General features: G+C 50.9%; 2 protein-coding genes across 2 annotated transcripts; one reads left to right on the forward strand and one right to left on the reverse strand.

The window, feature by feature from the left end:
• Positions 1 to 864: 864 nt before the first annotated feature.
• SIGMAR1 (sigma non-opioid intracellular receptor 1) lies at positions 865 to 6353 on the reverse strand. The gene is made up of 4 exons (XM_035100912.2): positions 6120 to 6353; positions 4787 to 4987; positions 3887 to 3979; positions 865 to 3798 (listed from the first exon to the last, which is right to left on the reverse strand). Exons 1-4 carry the CDS (start codon positions 6295 to 6297, stop codon positions 3572 to 3574), a joined length of 699 nt encoding a protein of 232 aa, XP_034956803.2. The 5' UTR covers positions 6298 to 6353; the 3' UTR covers positions 865 to 3571.
• A 324-nt stretch (positions 6354 to 6677) lies between these two features.
• Positions 6678 to 18330, forward strand: GALT (galactose-1-phosphate uridylyltransferase). Its single transcript, XM_035100894.2, has 11 exons — positions 6678 to 6802; positions 7204 to 7373; positions 7463 to 7538; positions 8672 to 8720; positions 9533 to 9662; positions 10885 to 10941; positions 12041 to 12163; positions 12244 to 12379; positions 13347 to 13430; positions 13805 to 13959; positions 14669 to 18330. The coding sequence occupies exons 1-11, from the start codon at positions 6760 to 6762 to the stop codon at positions 14732 to 14734; spliced, it is 1089 nt and encodes a 362-aa protein (XP_034956785.1). The 5' UTR covers positions 6678 to 6759; the 3' UTR covers positions 14735 to 18330.
• Positions 18331 to 19575: the final 1245 nt, after the last annotated feature.

Below are 19575 nucleotides of genomic sequence, written 5' to 3' on the forward strand. Positions count from 1 at the left end.
TTCAGTGACACCTGTGCTGTTGAACAATGGCACCTGTAAGTTCAGTGTCTGGAGACAGGCAAATCTGGCTCCTGCTGAGGGACAAGTTTTACAGTTTTTTTAAAATCAAAATTCCAAGGAGTACTCCTCTACTCCAGGGATCACCATAATCCTGCAGACAGTTTACCCTTCACTCTCTCGTATTTCTTTCTCTCATCTTTAATCCTTGCTGGGAAAGTGTTAATTCTACATGAGCCCCCACTCCCCCATAATCAATGTTAAGCCAAATAATAAGGCATCATTTTTTTGTTTCCTCCAGTAGAAAAGATGCATGTCTTGGAACTGCACAGGGGCCTTGCAGCATGAGGTGTGACGAATGAGCCTGAACACCTACCAAGGATCTGGAAAGAAAGTCACGCAGATCCACTTACCAGCTTGTGGGTGCCATACAAAGACCAATATGAAGCAGTTAGGTAGGTGTGTTGGTCTGCCGTAGTCGAAACAAAATTCCTTCCAGTAGCACCTTAGAGACCAACTAAGTTTGTTATTGGTATGAGCTTTCGTGTGCATGCACACTTCTTCAGATACCAGTGAGGTTGATGGACTTCCATTTCATGCGGCTCAATGTGGTGCCTTCCATAGTTCCTACCGGTAGTTATAGGTACAGGTATGGTAGGTAGGCATGTTGGTCTGCCATAGTCGAAACAAAAGAAAAAAAATCCTTCCAGTAGCACTTTAGAGACCAACTACGGTAAGTTTGTTATTGGTATGAGCTTTCTTGTGTATGCACACTTCTTCAGATCAGGTATATGAAGAAGTGTGCATGCACATGAAAGCTCATACCAATAACAAACTTAGTTGGCCTCTAAGGTGCTACTGGAAGGAATTTTTAAATTTTGTTTCAATATGAAGCAAATATTCATTTTGCCACTGTTTTCAACAATCAATAACAAAAGCAGACACACAACAGCAAGTTTAATCATGGTACATTATATTATCTTTTTGTCAAAGTATAACAATCATACACACCAATTTATTCTCAAACACTGGCTGGCAAACAAAACACCCAGGTTGGCTGTGCACGGAGGCACAGTTGCAGTAACTGAGACAGTAACCAGACACATGCTACATGTTTGGCTGATGGTGACAAGGATACCGTACTGCAAATGCACCAGATTCTCAGCCGCTGCTAATGCTAGCCCCTGGGACTCCTCTGACAAGAGCTAGCAGAAGCTGGGGCAGAGGAAGCTTGCAAAAAGGTCAGCTGCCTGCAACCATCACTGCATCTTCATTCAAATAAAGAAGTGTTCAGTCCCGGGGGAAGTTGGGGTGGGTGGATTAAAGAAGGGGAACTAGCTTCCCTTTCAGGTTCTAAGGCTTGCTAATCAGCTGGGACCATTAGGTAAGCTAGCACCTGGCTCCAGGGTTTTTAGACAAAAGCATACCAAGTACACATAATTGAGCACCTGGGGTGACCCTTCTAAAGGCACACCTACGCAGCTGCTTCTTGTAGGAGGGGGTTGGGCATTTTACCTGCACTTGTCACTTGCCACCAAAACAGCCAGAAGGAATAAATTGCAAGACCGGCTTGGATCATGCAGTCTGCTCTGCTGCCTCCCCATGCAAGTGCTGTGTTGTCGTGGGTGGGGAGAAAGCCCAGGAAGGTTGTCAGCAACTGTGGGGAATGCCAGCACTCCAGCTGAGCTCTCTCCTTCCCTCTTGAACAGGAACTGCTGCAAACACGACCCAAGTCAAAAGAACAGTGGGAACTATATGGAATCCCCAGGAAGAAAAGCAAAGGAACTGGGGGTAAATGATAGATAGGAGTGGAAGAAAAACATCCTGCCCAGTTACAACAGCGTTTCAAGAGAAAAGATTGGAAAGAAAAAACAGTGGTTTGGAATGACAGAGGTGGAAACAAGGTCTGAGGGCTGGCAAGCACAGCTTCTGCAATCCTTGACTTTTTGGGGTAGCCCTGCCACCAAATAAGATTCCATTTGCAGGGGAAAGGAAGGTTTCTTCTGCAGAGTCAGTTATCTGAAGAACACAGTTATTAGGTGCTAAGAGGAAGTGGCTAGGGCAGAGATACATGATCGATCAAAACCTTTGGAACTACAGCTTGGGCAACCCCGCCCCATTTCATAGTCCCATCTGCAAGCTACTTAAAGGCAGGCAGTTTGCAGTGGGTGCAGTAAAACTGAACAATACATGTTCTTGGGGATTCCAGTTCTCTCCCCCCCCCCCAAACCATCCAAATATCCTGGAACTATGCTATACCAGGGTGGGGGTGGGGTGGCAACTGACATTTGGTGGTGGCCAAGAAGAGTTCAGTCTTTGTTAAAGAAACCATGACCCCACCACTATGGCTACCCACCAGGAAGCCCAAGCAAACTTTTCACCCAGTTTTGCTACCCCCATGAAATTATCCCTGGGCTTGGCCCTCCCCCAACCCAGTTGAATTTTGAGCCAAATTGGGTTCAAGCCCAATTAGGAACTGTGGAAGAAAAAAAGAAATAAGGGCAGTGTCTGGCCCAAGCAGGCTCCAACCAAGATTCTTACCCCAGGGTTGAATAAAAAACCATCCCTGGGAACAGTGGCCATATGGCATCCTGCCACAGACATCAAAACTAAGAGGTATACAAATATATATCTATATATCTACACATGCGTGCATAGCTGAAGAGGCCACCAGAGTAAGGCTCTAAGTTAAGGCGATGGACAGCGGCTCTCCGTATTAGTATTACAGGATAAAACTGGATGAGGTCCTCTTGAGAACGTGCAACCCATTTTGAGGATGGAAGGGTGGAAGGCAGCTCCCTCCCAGACATTGGCCCCGTGGGGATTAAGACATACAGGAAAAGTCATGTTACAAACACAGACCAAGAGCCAAGTGCCCCACACAACAGACCCCAAAGAACCAATCACACCTACCGGCAGAGGAACAGGAAAATGTCCACATTGAATCAAGGGGGGGGGGGTAGGAGAGGATCAAAATTTAGCAGGAAGTATTTTTTTGTCTGCGTTAAACAGTAGTGCAAATATACTGCGGGAGCTCAGAGACTCTCATTGTACTGCTGCTGCTCCAACACCATTCATTTCTAGAGAGGGTGGTATGTGTGTATATGTTTCAAGCACCCCCCCCAAAAAAAAAGAATAAAAGAAAAGCAAAAGTCATGCACTGACTCGAGCTCAGTAGGTTGCATCCAGAATGTAATGCAACGGCCTCTCTCTTGTCTATGCATGGCCAAAGACACCCTGAATGTTGGCTGTCCACATTTCCATTAAAATTTTCCATTAAAGCATCCATTAAATCACATTGCAGAGCACAGCAGACGTACAGAAATACATGAAGGAAGCATTCAGGTATTGAAAGCTAGAAAGACAGGATTCCCTCTTATTACTGCTGGTAGATCCCTCTCTATGCCTGCTGAAACACATACGATGCTCCCAGTATTGTGTGGGTATTTCTGAGCACACGAGCTACACCACTGCTCTCTAGTACACGGCATAACCAAGGGGAGGCAGGGAGGGAGGAGAACCTTCCATTTCAAAGGGGATGATGACTGATTTGGAGCCAAGGAGCAGTGAGCGCTCACTGGCCTGAGTCGCTGAAGTAGGCATTGAGCTCCAGGAGCAGCCCCTTGACATAAACACGCACAGTGTAGAAGAGGGTGAGGAAGTCCTGAGTGCTGAAGATTGTGTCAGCAAGGGCAAAGGGGAGCGTCGAAGGGATGAAACCGCGGCCGTACTCCACCATCCATGTGCCGGCACTCCACTGCACTGATGTGGCCTCTCCAGACCGGTGGATGATGGTATCTCCTGCACAGACAGGCAACAACACTTAAAAGAGTCACGTCCTGCTCCTCCTCCCACAGAAGCATCACCTTACAAGGAACATGCAACTCACCTGGGTAGTAGATCTCGCTTTTGGTTGTTCCTTCTTTCCACTGCCGGAAGGTCCCCGAGATGATGGTATCGTGGATATCGGCCCAGTATCGACCTGCATGGGAAGAAACAGCATCCAGTAGCAGTTAAGGACTAAGAGGCAATGCAACTCAGTAGACGAGATTTGACTGCTCTTACTGGAACTGCTTGTTTGGAGGGAGATGGAGAAAGCAATGGCAAAACCTCATCCTCCGCCAGCTGCAGGGGGTCTCATCCTTTGGTGAGGAAGTGGGAGACGGAAATACCGGCGGCAGGGTGGGTTACACCAAAGGAAGGAGTTTGGAAAGGTGGCTCCTGCCTTCAAGAATTGAACAGCCAATCAGGTCTTGAGGGAGCAGAAGACCAAGTGGTGTCAGTGGGGCAGACTGCCTATTACCAGCTCTGGTAACCTCCTGTTTCAATTAATGTAAAGCTCTCTACTTGGGGTCACCCTTGAAGGTGATCCAAAAGCTGCAGTTAGTGCAAAATGTGGCAGCCAGTTTACGCAGGTGAGCCAGCTGCAAACATATCACTCCCAGTTCTACAGGATGTGCACTGAGACACAGCAGCTTGCCAACATCCACCCTTTATGGCTAATGCTCCAATATGCACTAACTCGGGAGCAAGCTCTACCACTTGTAAGAGGATCTACTTCTGACTAAAAAATGCATATGGTTGCAGAACATGCATATGAAGTAATGTTCCTTGTGCCCAAATCCAAACGCACCACGTAATCTTCACCAACGCCACCAACGAAATTGTAGGTCAAACTTAAAAACTCCTCTAAACCTAGGAGCCAATTCTATTCTCCTGATGCTCGAAGAGAGAAACGTTTTTCTCTGACCCTCTATATCAGCATCCTGTGTGGTTCAATCCAGCTTACCTGAGTGTCCCCCAGCGTCGACGGCTGTGCCAAAGAGCAGAACGTACTCGGAGAAGGATGCATGGAGCAGGCACATGGAACCCATCCAGCCACCGGCATTGACAAACACCCACTGCAAGTCCTCATCTGGCAGGATGTGTCCTGGATGCTTCTTGCGCAATTCCACAATGATCTTGGAAAAAGCCAACTCGTGGTCCAGGCCTGTAGGAAAGGGGGGGGGGAGGCCACACTGAGTCCTGGTGAGGACAGCTTCCCTTTCTTGTGAAAGTGGAAATGAAGCTTCTATCCCTTGTTGGGTAGAACAGATCAGATGATTCCCTCTTATAAGAAGCCGCAAGTACATCCACACCATCAGCATTTGACTTTACATGCTCTGAGCGTGTAAGAGATCAGTAGCAAGTCTTAAAAACTAATTATTTAGTCCCGAAACTGTCTTGCTTGGCAAGACCTGTCTTTCTAAACACCATCTCTAACAGCAGCCAAGCAAGCTGGGCTTAAGACAGCTGTTCCCTGTTGATTTTTCCATTAACATCAAGCAGGCTGAGATGTTTTGTGCGTTCTGGGGCAGCCAGGAGTCTGGCTGATGGCAAGGCGACTTCAGCCTCTAAAAGGGAAGAACAGAGATGGAAAGTAAGGTGCTGCCTGAGGTAAACTGAAAAAGGCCAAGCAAAAGCCACCTCCTCCTCCACAGATCTGAAAACATTTATGCATTTAAATTCATCCCATACCTTTCATGCCACACCTTTCCTTTAAAAAAAGAAATGAGTTGAAGTTAAAACAAACGGCACTTCTCCCTCAAAAGCCCACCGGGAGTCAAAGAACTGTACAGTTGGAAGGGCACCTCAAAGGCTCACCCTCTGCAATGCAGGAGCCACAACTAAAGCACCCCTGGCAGACGGCTGCCCAACCTCTGGGTTGAAGCAGGGCTAGACACCTGTGTTTAGAAAGTCAGTTCAAATTTTGACCTATGGCTGTTTTAAATTTCGGAAAGCCTCAAACCATCACCAATGATTTTTTCCCCTTATTGGTAATTTTATTGGTTAGGGTTATTTTTAAGGTAAACTGCACAGAGTGTGTGTGTGTGTGTATATATATATATATATATATATATATATTCAACAGCCAAGAGGTGAGGTGTATCATCATCATCACCACCACCATCACATATTTATTTAAATTTGTATGTATCTCAGGATGGTTCACAGCAAAAAAATGTTTACACCCTGCCTTTTCACCTGACAGGGACTCGAGATGCCTTCCAAATTAAAAGCAAGGGAAGCTGAAAGACCCTAATAATTATTTCTGTTTACTACATTTCTATACCGCCCTTCACCTGCGTGGTGCTTGGCGAGGCGCGCTATCTCCTCGGGGTCGAACTCGAAGCGGCGGGACGAGGCCGAGAGGGAGACCCAGCAGCGCAGTGCCCCGACCAGCAGCACCGCCGCCGCCGTCACGGCCACCGCCACCCGCGCGAAGCGGCCGGCCCAGCGCGGCGCCGGCAGCCACCGCATCACGACGACGCAGGACAGGAACCAGGAGGAGAAGGAGAAGCAGCAGCAGCAGCAGGAGGAGGAGGCTGCTCGGGGCTACCGCGCCTGCGCCACAGGCAGCCGGACAACCCCGGGGAGAGCCAATGGCAAGCCTCGCCGTCTCAGAACGGCCGGCCAATCACGCCCCGCGCTGCGCCCGCTGACCAATGGCGGCAGAAGACGCTCGAGCGTCGCTGCCAATGGCGATCCGGGGCGATGCTCTTCGAAGGCCGTTTCGCGCGCGCGTCTCCTCGCTCCTCCCTCGCCAACCCCGGGCACCACCCACTGCGCCTTCCGTCACGTGAGGCGGCTCGGCCAACCGCGTGCTCCCGGCGCCTCGGGCTAACCCGCGCGCCCTTCAGGGCAAGTTCACGTGACGGTGCGCTGTAGGTCACGTGATGAACCGGCGGGGCCGGCGAGAAGGAGAGACGGAAGCGGCGGAGGATGACGGAGCGAGCGGCTGCCGGAGAGAAGTTCCAGCCAAGCGGTACTTCCTGCAGGGATAGCGCGGTGGAGTTGCGCGGGGCGGGGCTTGGGAGTTGAGAGGCCTTTCTTAGCTCTACCCCATTCCTTTCTGTCACGGGGTGGGAGGGCGCTGTTGCCAAGGAGACAAGGGTTGATATGCAGAAGGGCGGGGCTTGCCTTGGAGGGGAGGGGCTTGATGCTGGGTGTGGCGTGGGTGGTGTTTGCCTTAAATGGGAGGGGCCTGCTGCTAGGCGTGGTGGGTGGGGCTTGCCTTGGAGGGGAGGGGCTTCTGTCAGGAAGTGGAGGGGTCTGAGGCCAGGGAGACAGGCAGGGCTGAAGGGGAAGGGGGTCCTAGGGGTCATGGTGGTGGGTGGTGGTGCTCTAGCCGCTTGTCCCCTCTAACTCTTCTCCCTCCCTCCCCAGAGCACCAGCACCTGCGCTACAACCCCTTGCGTGATGACTGGGTGCTGGTCTCTGCCCATCGCATGCGGCGTCCGTGGCAGGGGCAGGTGGAGAAGCCACCCCAGGAGGACATCCCGCGCTGTGATCCGGGCAACCCTTTGTGCCCCGGAGCCAAGAGAGCCAATGGCCAGGTACTGCATTGCCAAGGGGTAGGGAGGGCGACCTTGCAGCTCAGCAGCCTGACTGCTATTTGTGTTTTGCTGTGTTTGTCCTCACGCAGGTGAATCCCCACTACGAGAGCACATTTGTCTTTGACAACGACTTCCCTGCACTGCAACCAGATGCCCCGGAGCCCGGTAAGAATTCGCCTAGTTTTTCTTCTTAGCGTTTAACCGTTTACCAAGGAAGATGAGGCTCAGTGAGAACCCATTGAATGATTCCTCCTCCACAGGGAATGAGCCAGGATCCTTTGTTAATATAGCGAATAGCTTCCAATTAGGGTTGCTGTGTGTTCTTGTTTTTGGTGGGGCTATCTGTTCAGCAGTAAGGATTCCAGCAGTTAAAAGAGGAAGGCCTTGTCAGAAAAAAGAGACACATGACAGTTTTGCTGCAGGTTGCAGCATTTTTTCAAAGTTGAGGGTCCGTGACTTAGCTGGAAAATGCTAGCTGCCCATGGATGTCCCAGGGGATTGTGGATGGAGGGAAAGGAGCTCAGATCTGAAGTGGCAGCTTGTTTGGATTTGTTTCAAAGGCTCATCCAGATGGGACAAAAGTTGCTAAAGCACTCCGAGGAGGACTCCTATCTTTTCTCTCAGGCAGGATGCAATGCAACACGATAAGAACCTTGCTGGATGAGCTCAAGGGCCCATCCAGTCCAGCATTCCATTCCAGGGGTCGGTCAGGTGCTCTTGGTGAGCGCTCCAACTGGCTTGCTGCTTATGTGCAAAACAGGCAAGGGCCTGGGACCATCTCATGCTGGAGCCATGGTTGAAGTCTGCAGAATAATGGGATCTTCTTTGTCCTGTTTGCTGCACTTAAAGATACCCCTCCGTCCGTGGAGATCCACTGTCAATTCCTGAGCTGTCAGCAGGCATCCATGCAGTATGGCATCTCTGTGTAGTCCAGGATTAGGCACAGTTTCCCCTTGTTGATTTACAGTGTGCTGAGGGGATGCTGCACCACCATGAACGTTTTATACAAACCTCTCGCTTGCCCTTCACAGTGTGCACCGTATACATTGGGCTTGAAAGTCCCTCCCGAGTTGGGGACAGCAGAGTTCGCTGCAGGAGATGGCGGGTGGGATTGCAGTCGAGCAGTAGCACTGATGACAAGTCCCTGGCTGGGCTAGAAGATGAATTTGTGGGGTCTGAGGGAGGCCGACATCGCAGCTGTGCAACCTCCTGGTGCGCTGGTTTCATCCTGCCTTTCCTGGATTGCACCCATTGCCCGCCTACCTGCGTTTCTCACTGGATTTCCTCTCCTTCCCCAGATGCTGGCGACCACCCCTTGTTCCGTGCAGCGTCCGCTCGAGGCGTGTGGTAAATCTGGCACCTTGTATTCCCCAGCTCTGCCCACCTGCTGAGCTGAGTGGCTGGCTTAGGGTTAGGGTTGCCTTGTATTGCTTCTTTTTGCACTTTTTGATTGGGGCCCTCCTTGGCCCAGTCCATCTCTCTGCCTTTTGCAGAAACTGCGAACAGTTTTTGCAGAGTAGGAATTCCTAGGCTTGTCTTGCCTTGCCTCTGTGTTATCATGATTGCCCAACAGTCTGGCTTTCCACTTCCATATACAGTGGTACCTCTACTTACGAATTTAATGCGTTCCGAACACACATTTGTAAGTCGAAAAAATTCATAAGTCGAATCCCATAGGAATGCATTGGGAGAAAAAATTCGTAAGTAGAAGCAACCCTATCTAAAAATTCGTAAGTAGAAAAAATCCTATCTAAACCACATCCAAGATGGCGGACGGAGCTCCATTCGTATTCGTAAGTAGAGTTATTCGTAAGTAGAGGTACCACTGTACGTGACTTAAACCAATTTAGCTGCTTTGATTTCTAGCCCCAGGGATCTCAAGGCCACCTCTGCTGTTTTACTCTTTCTGTAAACCACTTTGCGTTTATTTAAACAATATTTAAGCAGTGTACTTTCTAGGAATTAAAATGTGAATTAAAATCTGCAGCCACTTAGGAGTGGCATACCTCATTCAGACCTGTCCTGTACTTGGAATGCAGACTAGTCTGGATTATGCTTGTTACTCATGGGCAGGGTTTGGGGTGGATTTGATAATCTGGGTCCTTCCAGCCATTTGATTCTAGGATCTGTGCTTCTTCTCCTGTTTCCTTTCCTCCCAGCAAAGTGATGTGCTTCCACCCCTGGTCTGACATGACTCTGCCCCTCATGTCACTTGCCGAGATCCGCAGCGTAATTGACAAGTGGTCGGAGATAGCTGTGGAGCTGGGTGCTTCTTACTCCTGGGTGCAGGTCAGTCGCTGAAAGGACCTACCTTGGGCCAACCACCACAACCCCTCCTGCCCCAAGACTTCATTTTTACTAACCCTCACTAATGTCCAAGAGTAGAAGGAAGAACAGTTAAAGAGGTTTTGTTGGGCTTCTCTCTCCCTGCACCTCCAAATTCTGTAACTTGTAGCTTGCTTGTTTGAGTTACTTCTTCCCACAGAGCATAGTTAAACTACGGAACTTGCTGCTACAGAAAGCCACGATGGCTCTGCTCTGCCTCCCCAGTTGGAGACAGCAATGCTTCTGAATACCAGTTACTGGAAACCACAGGAGAGGGGAGAGGGCTCTTGTGCTCGGATCCTGCTTTTGGGTCTCCCATAATGGCAGCTGCTTAGCCCCCGTGAGAACAGGATGCTGGACTAAGTGGACCTTGGGCCTGATCCAGCAGGCTCTTCAGTTCTTACATTATCTCCTGCTCCATCCCTTCTTAGGCTGCCAGTTCTTCCTGGAGAGAAGCAATAGCTTCCCTTTCAGAAGGCAAAAATGGCGAGCGATCTGAGGCAGGGATGGGGAACCCTTGGCCTCTCTAACTGGCCCTTGGGGTTCTCCCAAGGCCACACACCCTCCTGAGCTGACCTGCCTGGGCATCCTCGTCGTTTTTGCCTGGCTGCAATGCATCTTTCAACTCTGTTCCTGCTTCTTGTTTGCCTGGGTGTAGGCTAGAGAAGGACATGTGGGTGTGTAGAAATTGGCTTACTGTACAAAAGCAGGATGGGATGTGGGTGGCGCTGTGGGTTAAACCACAGAGCCTAGGGCTTGCCGATCAGAAGGTCGGCGGTTCGAATCCCCGCGACGGGGTGAGCTCCCGTTGCTTGGTCCCAGCTCCTCCCAACCTAGCAATTCGAAAGCACGTCAAAGGGCAAGTAGATAAATAGGTACCGCTCCAAGCGGAAAGGTAAACAGCGTTTCCGTGTGTTGCTCTGGTTCACCAGAAGCGCCTTTGTCATGCTGGCCACATGACCTGGAAGCTGTACGCCGGCTCCCTCGCCCAACAACGCGAGATGAGTGCCGCAACCCCAGAGTCGGTCAGGGGTACCTTTACCTTACAAAAGCACAATTTCACTAAGAATCCAGAATAGGGAACCAGTTTCCGTACCTTGGAACTTTGACCACTGGTCAGTTCAAAGGGAGTCTGATAGGTACCAGTCATGAACTTGCATAAGATTGCTCCTTTTCCTCCTTGCAGATCTTTGAGAACAAAGGAGCCATGATGGGCTGTTCCAACCCCCACCCTCACTGCCAGGTAAGGAGACTTTCTAGGAAGCTGCCTTCTACTGAACCAGTTAGCTCACTATTGCCTGCACTGACTGGTAGTGGCTCTTCAGAGGGTGGGACCCAAACAAGTGAGTTCAAATGGCACGAAAGGCAATTCCAGCTAAACGTCAGGAAGAACATGTTGACAGTTAGAGCTGTTGGACAGTGGAACGGACTCCCACCAGAGGTGGCAGGCTCTTCTTCCTTGGAGGTTTTCAAGCAGAGGTTGTATGGCCAAAAGTCAGGGATTCTTTAGTTGAGATTCCTGCACTGCAGGGGGGGATGGAGTAGATGACCCTTGGGGGTCCCTTCCAATTCTATAATCCGACCTGTGGAATGTCCTTGTAGTTGCTCTTCAGGGGACGCGGGTGGCATTGTGGTCTAAACCACCGAGCCTCTTGGGCTTCCCGATCAAAAGGTCGGCGTTTTGAATTCCTGCGATGGGGTGAGCTCCCGTTGCTCTGTCCCAGCTCCTGCCCACCTAGCAGTTTGAAAGCACGCCAGCGCGAGTAGATAAATAGGTACCACTCCGACAGGAAGGTAAATGGCGTTTCCGTGCACTTTGGTTTCCATCACAGTGTCCTGTTGCGCCAGGAGCGGTTTAGTCCTGCTGGCCACATGACCCAGAAAGCTGTCTGTGGACAAATGCTGGCACCCTCAGCCTGAAAGCGAGATGAGCGCTGCAACCCCATAGTCGCCTTTGACTGGACCTAACCGTCCAGGAGTCCTTTACCTTTTAGCTTTATCTTACTTGCTCTTAAAATGTTGGCCACACGGTGGCAATGTAAGCCTGCAAGTAGCCTACTATAAGCCGTGCGTGTGCCTTGAGGCACTGTGTTTTCAAAGGAAATTTGCATTGGAAGCTGCCTTCCCCCTGAGTCAGATGTGCACTGACTAGCAAGTGACTCCAGGGTTCCAGGCAGGGGACGTTCCCAGCCCTACCTGGAGATGCTGTTAGGGATTGAACCTGGAACCTTGTGCATTGAAAGCAGATGTTCTGCCACTACGCCTCAGTTGGTTAGACTTGAGCATGGAGGCTTTTGAATTGACCGGCTGCACTGATGCATCCCCTCTCGTCCCCTCCCTAGGTCTGGGCCAGCAATTTCCTGCCCAACGAAGCCTCCCTGGAGGACCGGACGCAGCAGAAGCACCTTTGCGAGCGTGGCGTCCCCATGCTGCTTGAATACGCCCAGCTGGAGGCTGAGAGGAAGGTCGGGGAACCCTGGCATGCGGGGTGGGCGGCAGTGGTGCTTGGACCTGTGGCTGAGCCCCTCTTTGTGATCCCTGGCAGGAGCGGATTGTAGTGGAGAACTCAGACTGGGTGGTGGTGGTGCCCTACTGGGCGGTGTGGCCTTTCCAAACCCTCCTGCTTCCTCGACGACGACACGTCCGCCGCCTTCAGGACCTCCAGGACGGGGAAAGAGACAGTGAGTGCCTCGGCAGAAGAGGGCGGGGTCATGGGGCCGGCGCTGCTGCCTCCCTGAAATGTGGGGACAAGGGAAGCAGGGACAATCCAAGAAGAAGGAATAGAGGGGGGCATTCCCAGAGGAACAGACTGCCCTTGGCATTGTGTGAGTGGAGAACCTGCGTCACTAGGAAGAACTTGGGTCATAGCTGCCAAGTTTTCCCTTTTCTCGCGAGGAAGCCTATTCAGCATAAGGGAATTTCCCTTAAAAAAAGGGAGAACTTGGCAGCTATGACTTGGGTGTGAGGTCTGTGTGTGCAAGGGAAGCCGGAGGCACAGATGTTGTCAAACCGGCGTCTGTTCAGGGCTGCCCCAAGTCGCCCAGCAACTTACTGTAAGAACTTCATGGTGAGTTCCGGCACCTATTTTTCTTGTTGAGGAAAAGCATTGGGAAGAACTACATATGCCGCCTCAATCTCCCTGTAGGAAAAGGGTAGACTGTAAATGCAATTAAATAAACAAATACGTTGTGTGGAAAGGTCACCTGCCGAAGGTCTTTGAGAGCAGGTGGGCCCGAGCACCTGGAGGGGTCTTTTAAGGTCAAGGAAAGATGATTTGATCTATGGGGCCGCATTCAAGCCATGAAGGGCCTCTTCCTGGTCCACCGAACGTTGTGATGCCGCTTGAGAATAGCTCCATCACTGTTGCCAAGGGAGGAAGCTTTTCCTAGGAGGGGGCCCTGCTGCGCATTTTATTGGCCTTGTGTCTCAGGTGGGCTTGATTGATGGAGCCAGGTTGAGACTGTGGGCGGCCACAGCAGAATCAGGGCAATTGTTTTCTGGAAAAGATGCCTAAGGTGGGATTCCTGCTGCTGGCCGGAGCTTGGGCTGTGAGCTTTATATGAAGGATCTTAATCCACGGAAGCTTTCTGAGCAAGATTTTGCACACAAGGCAAGCGGGCTGATGTCTCTGGATCTCCTGTGTTTCAGGCCTGGCTTCCGTCATGAAGAGGCTTCTCACCAAGTACGACAACCTCTTCCAGATCTCCTTCCCTTACTCCATGGGGTGGCATGGTAAGCGTGGGGCAGAGAAATGGGCACCATTTCAGCTGCCCAAGGATTTTGTGTTGAATTTCTCTTGAAGCTCACTTGGTATGAAAAGTTGGGCCGCCCCGATCTAGTCCAACCCCCTGTGATGCAAGGCCTGCCTTCTCAACCTTCCCTTTTCTGCTAGGAGGACGGGAGTCTTTTGTTTGCCCTGTCCTCTCTCCTTGGCCAACTCTTGGCTCTGAATTCCTTCCCAGCCTTTCCTTCCTGACGGTGAGGGTCAGATTTACCCATTTGGCCCTGATCCAGTCAACGCATCTGCACCCCCTCCACTAGCCGGCACCTGACGCTCTGCCTTGTGGTGCCCCAGCCTCACCCCCTTTTCTCTCCTCCTCCAATAGGAGCCCCAACAGGGTCCTACCTCGACGCTGACTGCAGCCACTGGCAGCTGCATGCCCATTATTACCCACCTTTGCTGCGTTCGGCCACCGTCCGCAAGTTCATGGTTGGCTACGAAATGCTGGCTCAGGCTCAGAGAGACTTGACACCCGAGCAGGTGAGTAGAACTTGGCAAGTAAGAGGTGGCAGAATAAAAGTTTGTAAAATGGTGCTTGGCCTGGAAAGAGATAAGTTTTTCTCCCTCGCTCATAACACTGGACCTTGTGGACATCCAGTGAAACTGGACGTTGGGAGATTCAGGGCAGAGGAAAGAAAAGGCCTTTTCACAGCACATAGTTAAACCATGGAACTCCCTGCCACAAGAGGCAGTGACGGCCGCCAGTCTAGATGGCTTTACAAGAGGATTGGACCAATTCACGGAGGAAAGGGCTTTCGATGGCTATTGGCCAGGATGGCTCTGCTTTGTCTCTACGCAGCAATGCTTCCACATACCAGTTTTTGGAAGCCACAGGAGATTCCTGCACTTGAATCCTGCTTCTGGGTTTCGCGCAACATCTGGTTGTCCACTGTGAGAACAGGGTGCTGGACCTGATGGGCCATTGGCCTGATCCAGCAAATGCTCTTCTCACATTCTTAGATACACATTGTGAATGGGTTAAGAAGGCAATTTATGGCAGAGATTTGTGGAAACGAGAAAGAAGGTGGCAGGAGGGGCAGTGGTGAATATTGTTGGAATAGAGTCATTCTAAGTTCTTTCTTTTTTGGCAAGTTTGAGGCCTGGTTGGATTGGGGCAGAGAGGCTTTCCTTTTCCTGGGGCTTCTCTTTGACTTTGTTTTGCACACACCAATTCCCTTTTTCCCCACAGGCTGCCGAGCGCTTGCGAAACTTGCCTGAAGAGCATTATCAGCTGAAACGAAGAGAAACTTCATAGCGCAGAAGCACAATTGGGACCTTTTGGGTTTGGGACACTTGGTTGATCACTGTGGTTTTGGATAAAGGGGATCAGCGTGAATCGTTCTTGTGGGGGAAAGCTTCTGTAATTTGGGAGCTGTGCAGGGCACATGGCGTGGGTTGTGTATAGCTTTGGTAGCCGAGGCCGAGCTGGAATTGTCTTTCTGCCCTGCTAAACCGAGGTCTTTTGAGGCCAATCGAGCTTTTCTGGGAGAATCATCCTCTCCTCTTGGCGAAAAGGCTCTGCAAAACCTTCTGGGTCCACTATTCCTGCAAAGGCTACGATCTGTGGTTTCTGCATTACAGGGGTTGGACCTCTCAGTGAACCTGGGTCCTTTCCACAGTTCTATGATTCTATGACCCAAGCTGCTCTAAGAAACAGGCATTGGAAACAAACCCTCCCAACACCGAACTTTTAATGCTTCCACTGGTGGATCACTTCTGTTCACTGTGTCCTCCTCCCTATTGCAGGGAGCTACAGGTATTAAGATGGACCTTATTTAGAAGCTGTAGTGGATGTATGGTAATCCTCACCTTCCTCTCCTTTTCCATACCTCCCCCCCCCCGCCCCGCCCCGCCCCGGCCGTCATAAGCCTTCAGTTGTTTTCACTGAGGTCTTGAACACAAGGAACATTTGTCATACATCTGTCCTGCTTGTGCATAGACCCAAATGCGTCCAGTCTAAAAAAATGTAGTATAAACATCGACAACTGGGAAACACTGGCCTGTGAGCGCTCAAATTGGAGTACAGCCTTTAGCAAAGGTGGTGTGGGCTTTGAAGACACTCGAACTCAGGACCAAGGGAGAAACGTGCTAAGAGGAAGGCACGCTTGGCAAATCCACACCGTGATCAACTCCTGCCCGGAAACCAATGTCCCCACTGTGGAAGGACGGGTGGATCCAGAATTGGCCTCCACAGTGACTTACAGACTCACTGTTAAGACCATGTTCATGGAAGACAATCTTACTCGCCTACGAGGGTTTGCCAAAGAGAGAAGAAGAAGTGTCTAAGTTAGAGGAGTGGCCAGGAAATGGCTGAAGATGGCTGGTCTGGGTTGTGGTGAAGAGGCCAAGTGCAAATGGGAGACTGCTCCCAGGAGCTCTGCTAGATGTCAGCCCCATAGCTGCATCCCTACCTGAAAATGGGAAATTGTTCAGTGCCACAGCTAGAGGTCGCTGAAATGTCCTAGCTAGAGAGAGCAGCTCAAAGCTCGGCTTGGCGGAGTCGTCTGCTTCCTGCTGCTCTTTGCGGCCAAGGAGATAGTTCTTAAATGCCTCTGAACGCATTCAGTTCCCCCTCTCCCCTGCCACTTCCAATCTCTGTGTGGTGCTGAATCAGCTCAATGAATAGGCAACAGATAAATCTCAATGAAGGAGAAAGGGATTAGCAGGAGGACGTTTCAGTTGACTTCCTTTCTCCATCGTCTCCCGGAGCCTGGACAGGACAGGGTTAAGAAGAGATACTTGGCAAGAGGCGGGGATGAATTTTGGCTCCATTCTCAACCCCTCTTTTTTAAAAAACAAAAACAAAATCCAAATCCTTTCAAATAAAAATGTAAAGGAAAATCTGTTCTACTAAACAGCCTATTCTTTCAGTTTTCATCCGCTCAGTTCTAGCAGCGGAATCTGCAGTCCCTCCATGTGTATCTCAGAGATGCTAGAAAGGGTGGGATGTACGGTATATGAGCTTAGCCTGACATGTTCTGACTGCAGTGAGCCTCCTCCAGAGGGCTGATTTCTTTACAGGCTGCTCAGAGACCCTTTAGACGGCAAAGCCATGCAGGGTCTCTTAATGTGGGTGGTCTTCGAGCGGGTTTCATTTTGAAGCTAGTTTCTAGCTTTTTGCAGGAAGCTGAGCAGAGGTGTGAGCACAGAACACACTTCCTGGGGAGGGGCCTTGAAGTGATGGAGTGAAGGGGCGGCTGGCCGGGCTCTTCTTGCCTGCGTATGGTCCAGCAGTCTAGGGTCTGCTCCGGCCGGCTTGTTCAAACCTGTTGCAGCAGGTATTTCCTTAGGCCTCTGACTGAGTGAAGTTGGACACAGCAGCTGAAAGGCAGCAGAATGTGCAAATGGTGTCTGTAGCATCAGCTGCGCAGCCATAACACACCGTCCCTTGTTCTAGGCCTGGACATGCCTTTTGAAGCAGCACTGGGCATTTGGCTCAGAAGCCAGTCCAGGGAGGCTTGCCCTGTTTTCCCTCCCGCCTCGCCGGCAAAAGCCCTGGTGCCTAATTAATTTTCACACTCGTCTGCCCTCAGCGCAACTCCAGCGGCTGCCTCTGGCCGCCTCCTGCTTGCGTGCCCGAGGCAGCTGGCTGGAGGCCGACATTTCGGCTGCCTCTGAACGCTGTTAACACAGTGTATTTAGGAGTCATCTTCTTCCTAATGGGAGTCACAGCTTTATTCCCCTCTCTCCTCCTGCATCTAAATTGTCAAATTTATTTTTAAAGGCCCATTTGTAATTAATCTTTACGCCGCCTGGAGGAATTGAGATTCCGCGCCCGCCTCCGAGCTACTGCTTCCAAGCGGAAACAGATGCCTGGTGCGAAAACAGCCCCAGGGTGCTGCAGAGAGGCATTTTGTGGCTTGAAACACCAGAGGGAGGGTGTGTGTGTGTGTGTGTGTGTGAGTGAAGTGTGTGTGCAAGGCCATGGGGTGGGGAAGGCTTGAGTCTTGGCTCAGCCACCGATTCCTTACTTGACCTTGGACATGTCCTCAGAAGCGCTGGGTGTAAGCCGAGGAAGAGCTCTGCCATTTGTGGCTCAAACTGCTGCATCTTTTGATTTGATAAGCTGCTAAGAACATCAGAAGAACTCTGCTGGATCAGGCCAATGGCCCATCTAGTCCAGTATGCTGTTCTCACATTGCCCAATCCGCACCAGAGTCCTCTCCCTTCCAGCGGTTTCCAGCAACTGGTGTCTTGCAACAGCCATCTGCCGCAACAACGCATCATTTGCCAAAAGCTCCAGAAGGGAGGAGAAAACCCCACACCCTGCCCATCTCTGGCATGTGGCCCCTCGAAGGTTGCCTGCAAGGAAATGCGGCCCTTGAGCTGAGAAAGGTTTCTACCATGCTCCCAATAGGATTCCTAATGGCACGAGGTGAGCAGATCACTACATTAATGCTAAGCATGATCTTCATTGGCTGTTAGGCAGATTCTGCTCTTAAAAGTCTTTCCGTTCTTGCCGCCGTCACCAGATAGCAATGGAAATGTGATCCATCCTACAGGACAGCTGGCCAACCCAGCCTTCCCAGGAGGCTCACAAAAGTGTCCTGAAAGGAGGAAAGGGTGCTTTTAAATTATTATTATTATTTTTTAAAAAACCCCTCTCTGTTCTCTAGCTGCGAGCAGTGAAAATTCCACCTATCCCACAACGAGGATTGCATTATTGTGTTTAGTTTGTGTCCCGGAGGCAGGGAATATCCTCGGAGGAAGGGAGCAAATGGCATCTTAAAGGTAAAGGGACCCCTGACCATTAGGTCCAGTCGTGACCGACTCTGGGGTTGCGCACTCATCTCGCATTATTGGCCGAGGGAGCCGGTGTACAGCTTCCAGGTCATGTGGCCAGCATGACAAAGCTGCTTCTGGCGAACCAGAGCAGTACACGGAAACGCCGTTTACCTTCCTGCTGGAGCGGTACCTATTTATCTACTTGCACTTTGACGTGCTTTCGAACTGCTAGGTGGGCAGAAGCTGGGACCAAGCGATGGGAGCTCACCAGGGATTCGAACCGCCGACCTTCTGATTGGCAAGCCCTAGGCTCTGGTTTAACCCACAACGCCACCCGCGTCCCCAAATGGCGTCTTAGTGCAATGCAATTTGCTCCCGACTGAAAATGATGAGTGCAAATAGTTCCTTTCCCTGTCTGCATCTCTCCACATCCACAGGTGGAGATTTGACTGCTTGAAATGAATAGCTTGGGGCAAGGGGACTTCTTCCATTGCAGGACCCAACCTTTGAAAGGACCCCCTTAGAGTCCTCTCACTGTTTGCTTTTAAAAGGGCACGCAGAACCATGCTCTTTGTTTAACGGAACAGGGTTTCTGTTTGCTTTAAACATTTGAAGGTCCTTGGTGGGGGAGACGAGTCTTCTCTTTCCTCACCCTCTGGTGTTTTCCTGTTTATTTTGAATGCAGCCCTCTGGCCCTCTCTCTCTGCCCCCTGGGACTCTCCCTAGGCCACACTTTCCTTGTGTGATCCAGATCCAGGTTGGCCTTGGAATGATAGAATTGTAGAGCTGGAAGGGACCCCTTGGGCCATCTAGTCCAACCCCTTGCAATGCAGGAATCAGAGCTGAAGAATCCCTGGCAGATGGCCATCCAGCCTCTGCTTAAAAATCTCCAAGGAAGGAGAGCTCACCATTTTCCAAAGGAGCCCATTTTGCTGTCGAACAGCTCTTACCGTCAGAAAATTATTCCTGGTGTTTAGTCGGAATCTCCTTCCCTGTAACTTGAAGCCATGGGTTCGGGACGGGTCCTACCCTCTGCAGCAAGAGAGGCCCGGGTCATTTTGGGGCTCCTCCAAACTGCTGATTTGGACGCAGGATCAGATCGAATTTAGGAGCGGGGGCGGCACTCCACAGCCCCAGTAGCTAAATACTGCCAACTCCACGGCTACAAATTCCCACTTTGGCAATAGATGTGCAAGGAAAATGTCAAGCAATATTCTCCATGGCAAAGTGAGTTCTGGATGTACATTCACAGCGGCACTGCTTGCCAGTTGGGGGAGGCGGCTGAATGTCAGCGATGGGGGCTGCTGCTGCTGCTGCTGCTGCTACTACTTGCTCCCTCTCCTGTGCCTCGGGCAGGTGAGCAAAAATTGA

The sequence above is a fragment of the Zootoca vivipara genome, chromosome 11, assembly GCF_963506605.1.
Source record: "Zootoca vivipara chromosome 11, rZooViv1.1, whole genome shotgun sequence".
Classification (NCBI taxonomy): Eukaryota; Metazoa; Chordata; class Lepidosauria; order Squamata; family Lacertidae; genus Zootoca; species Zootoca vivipara.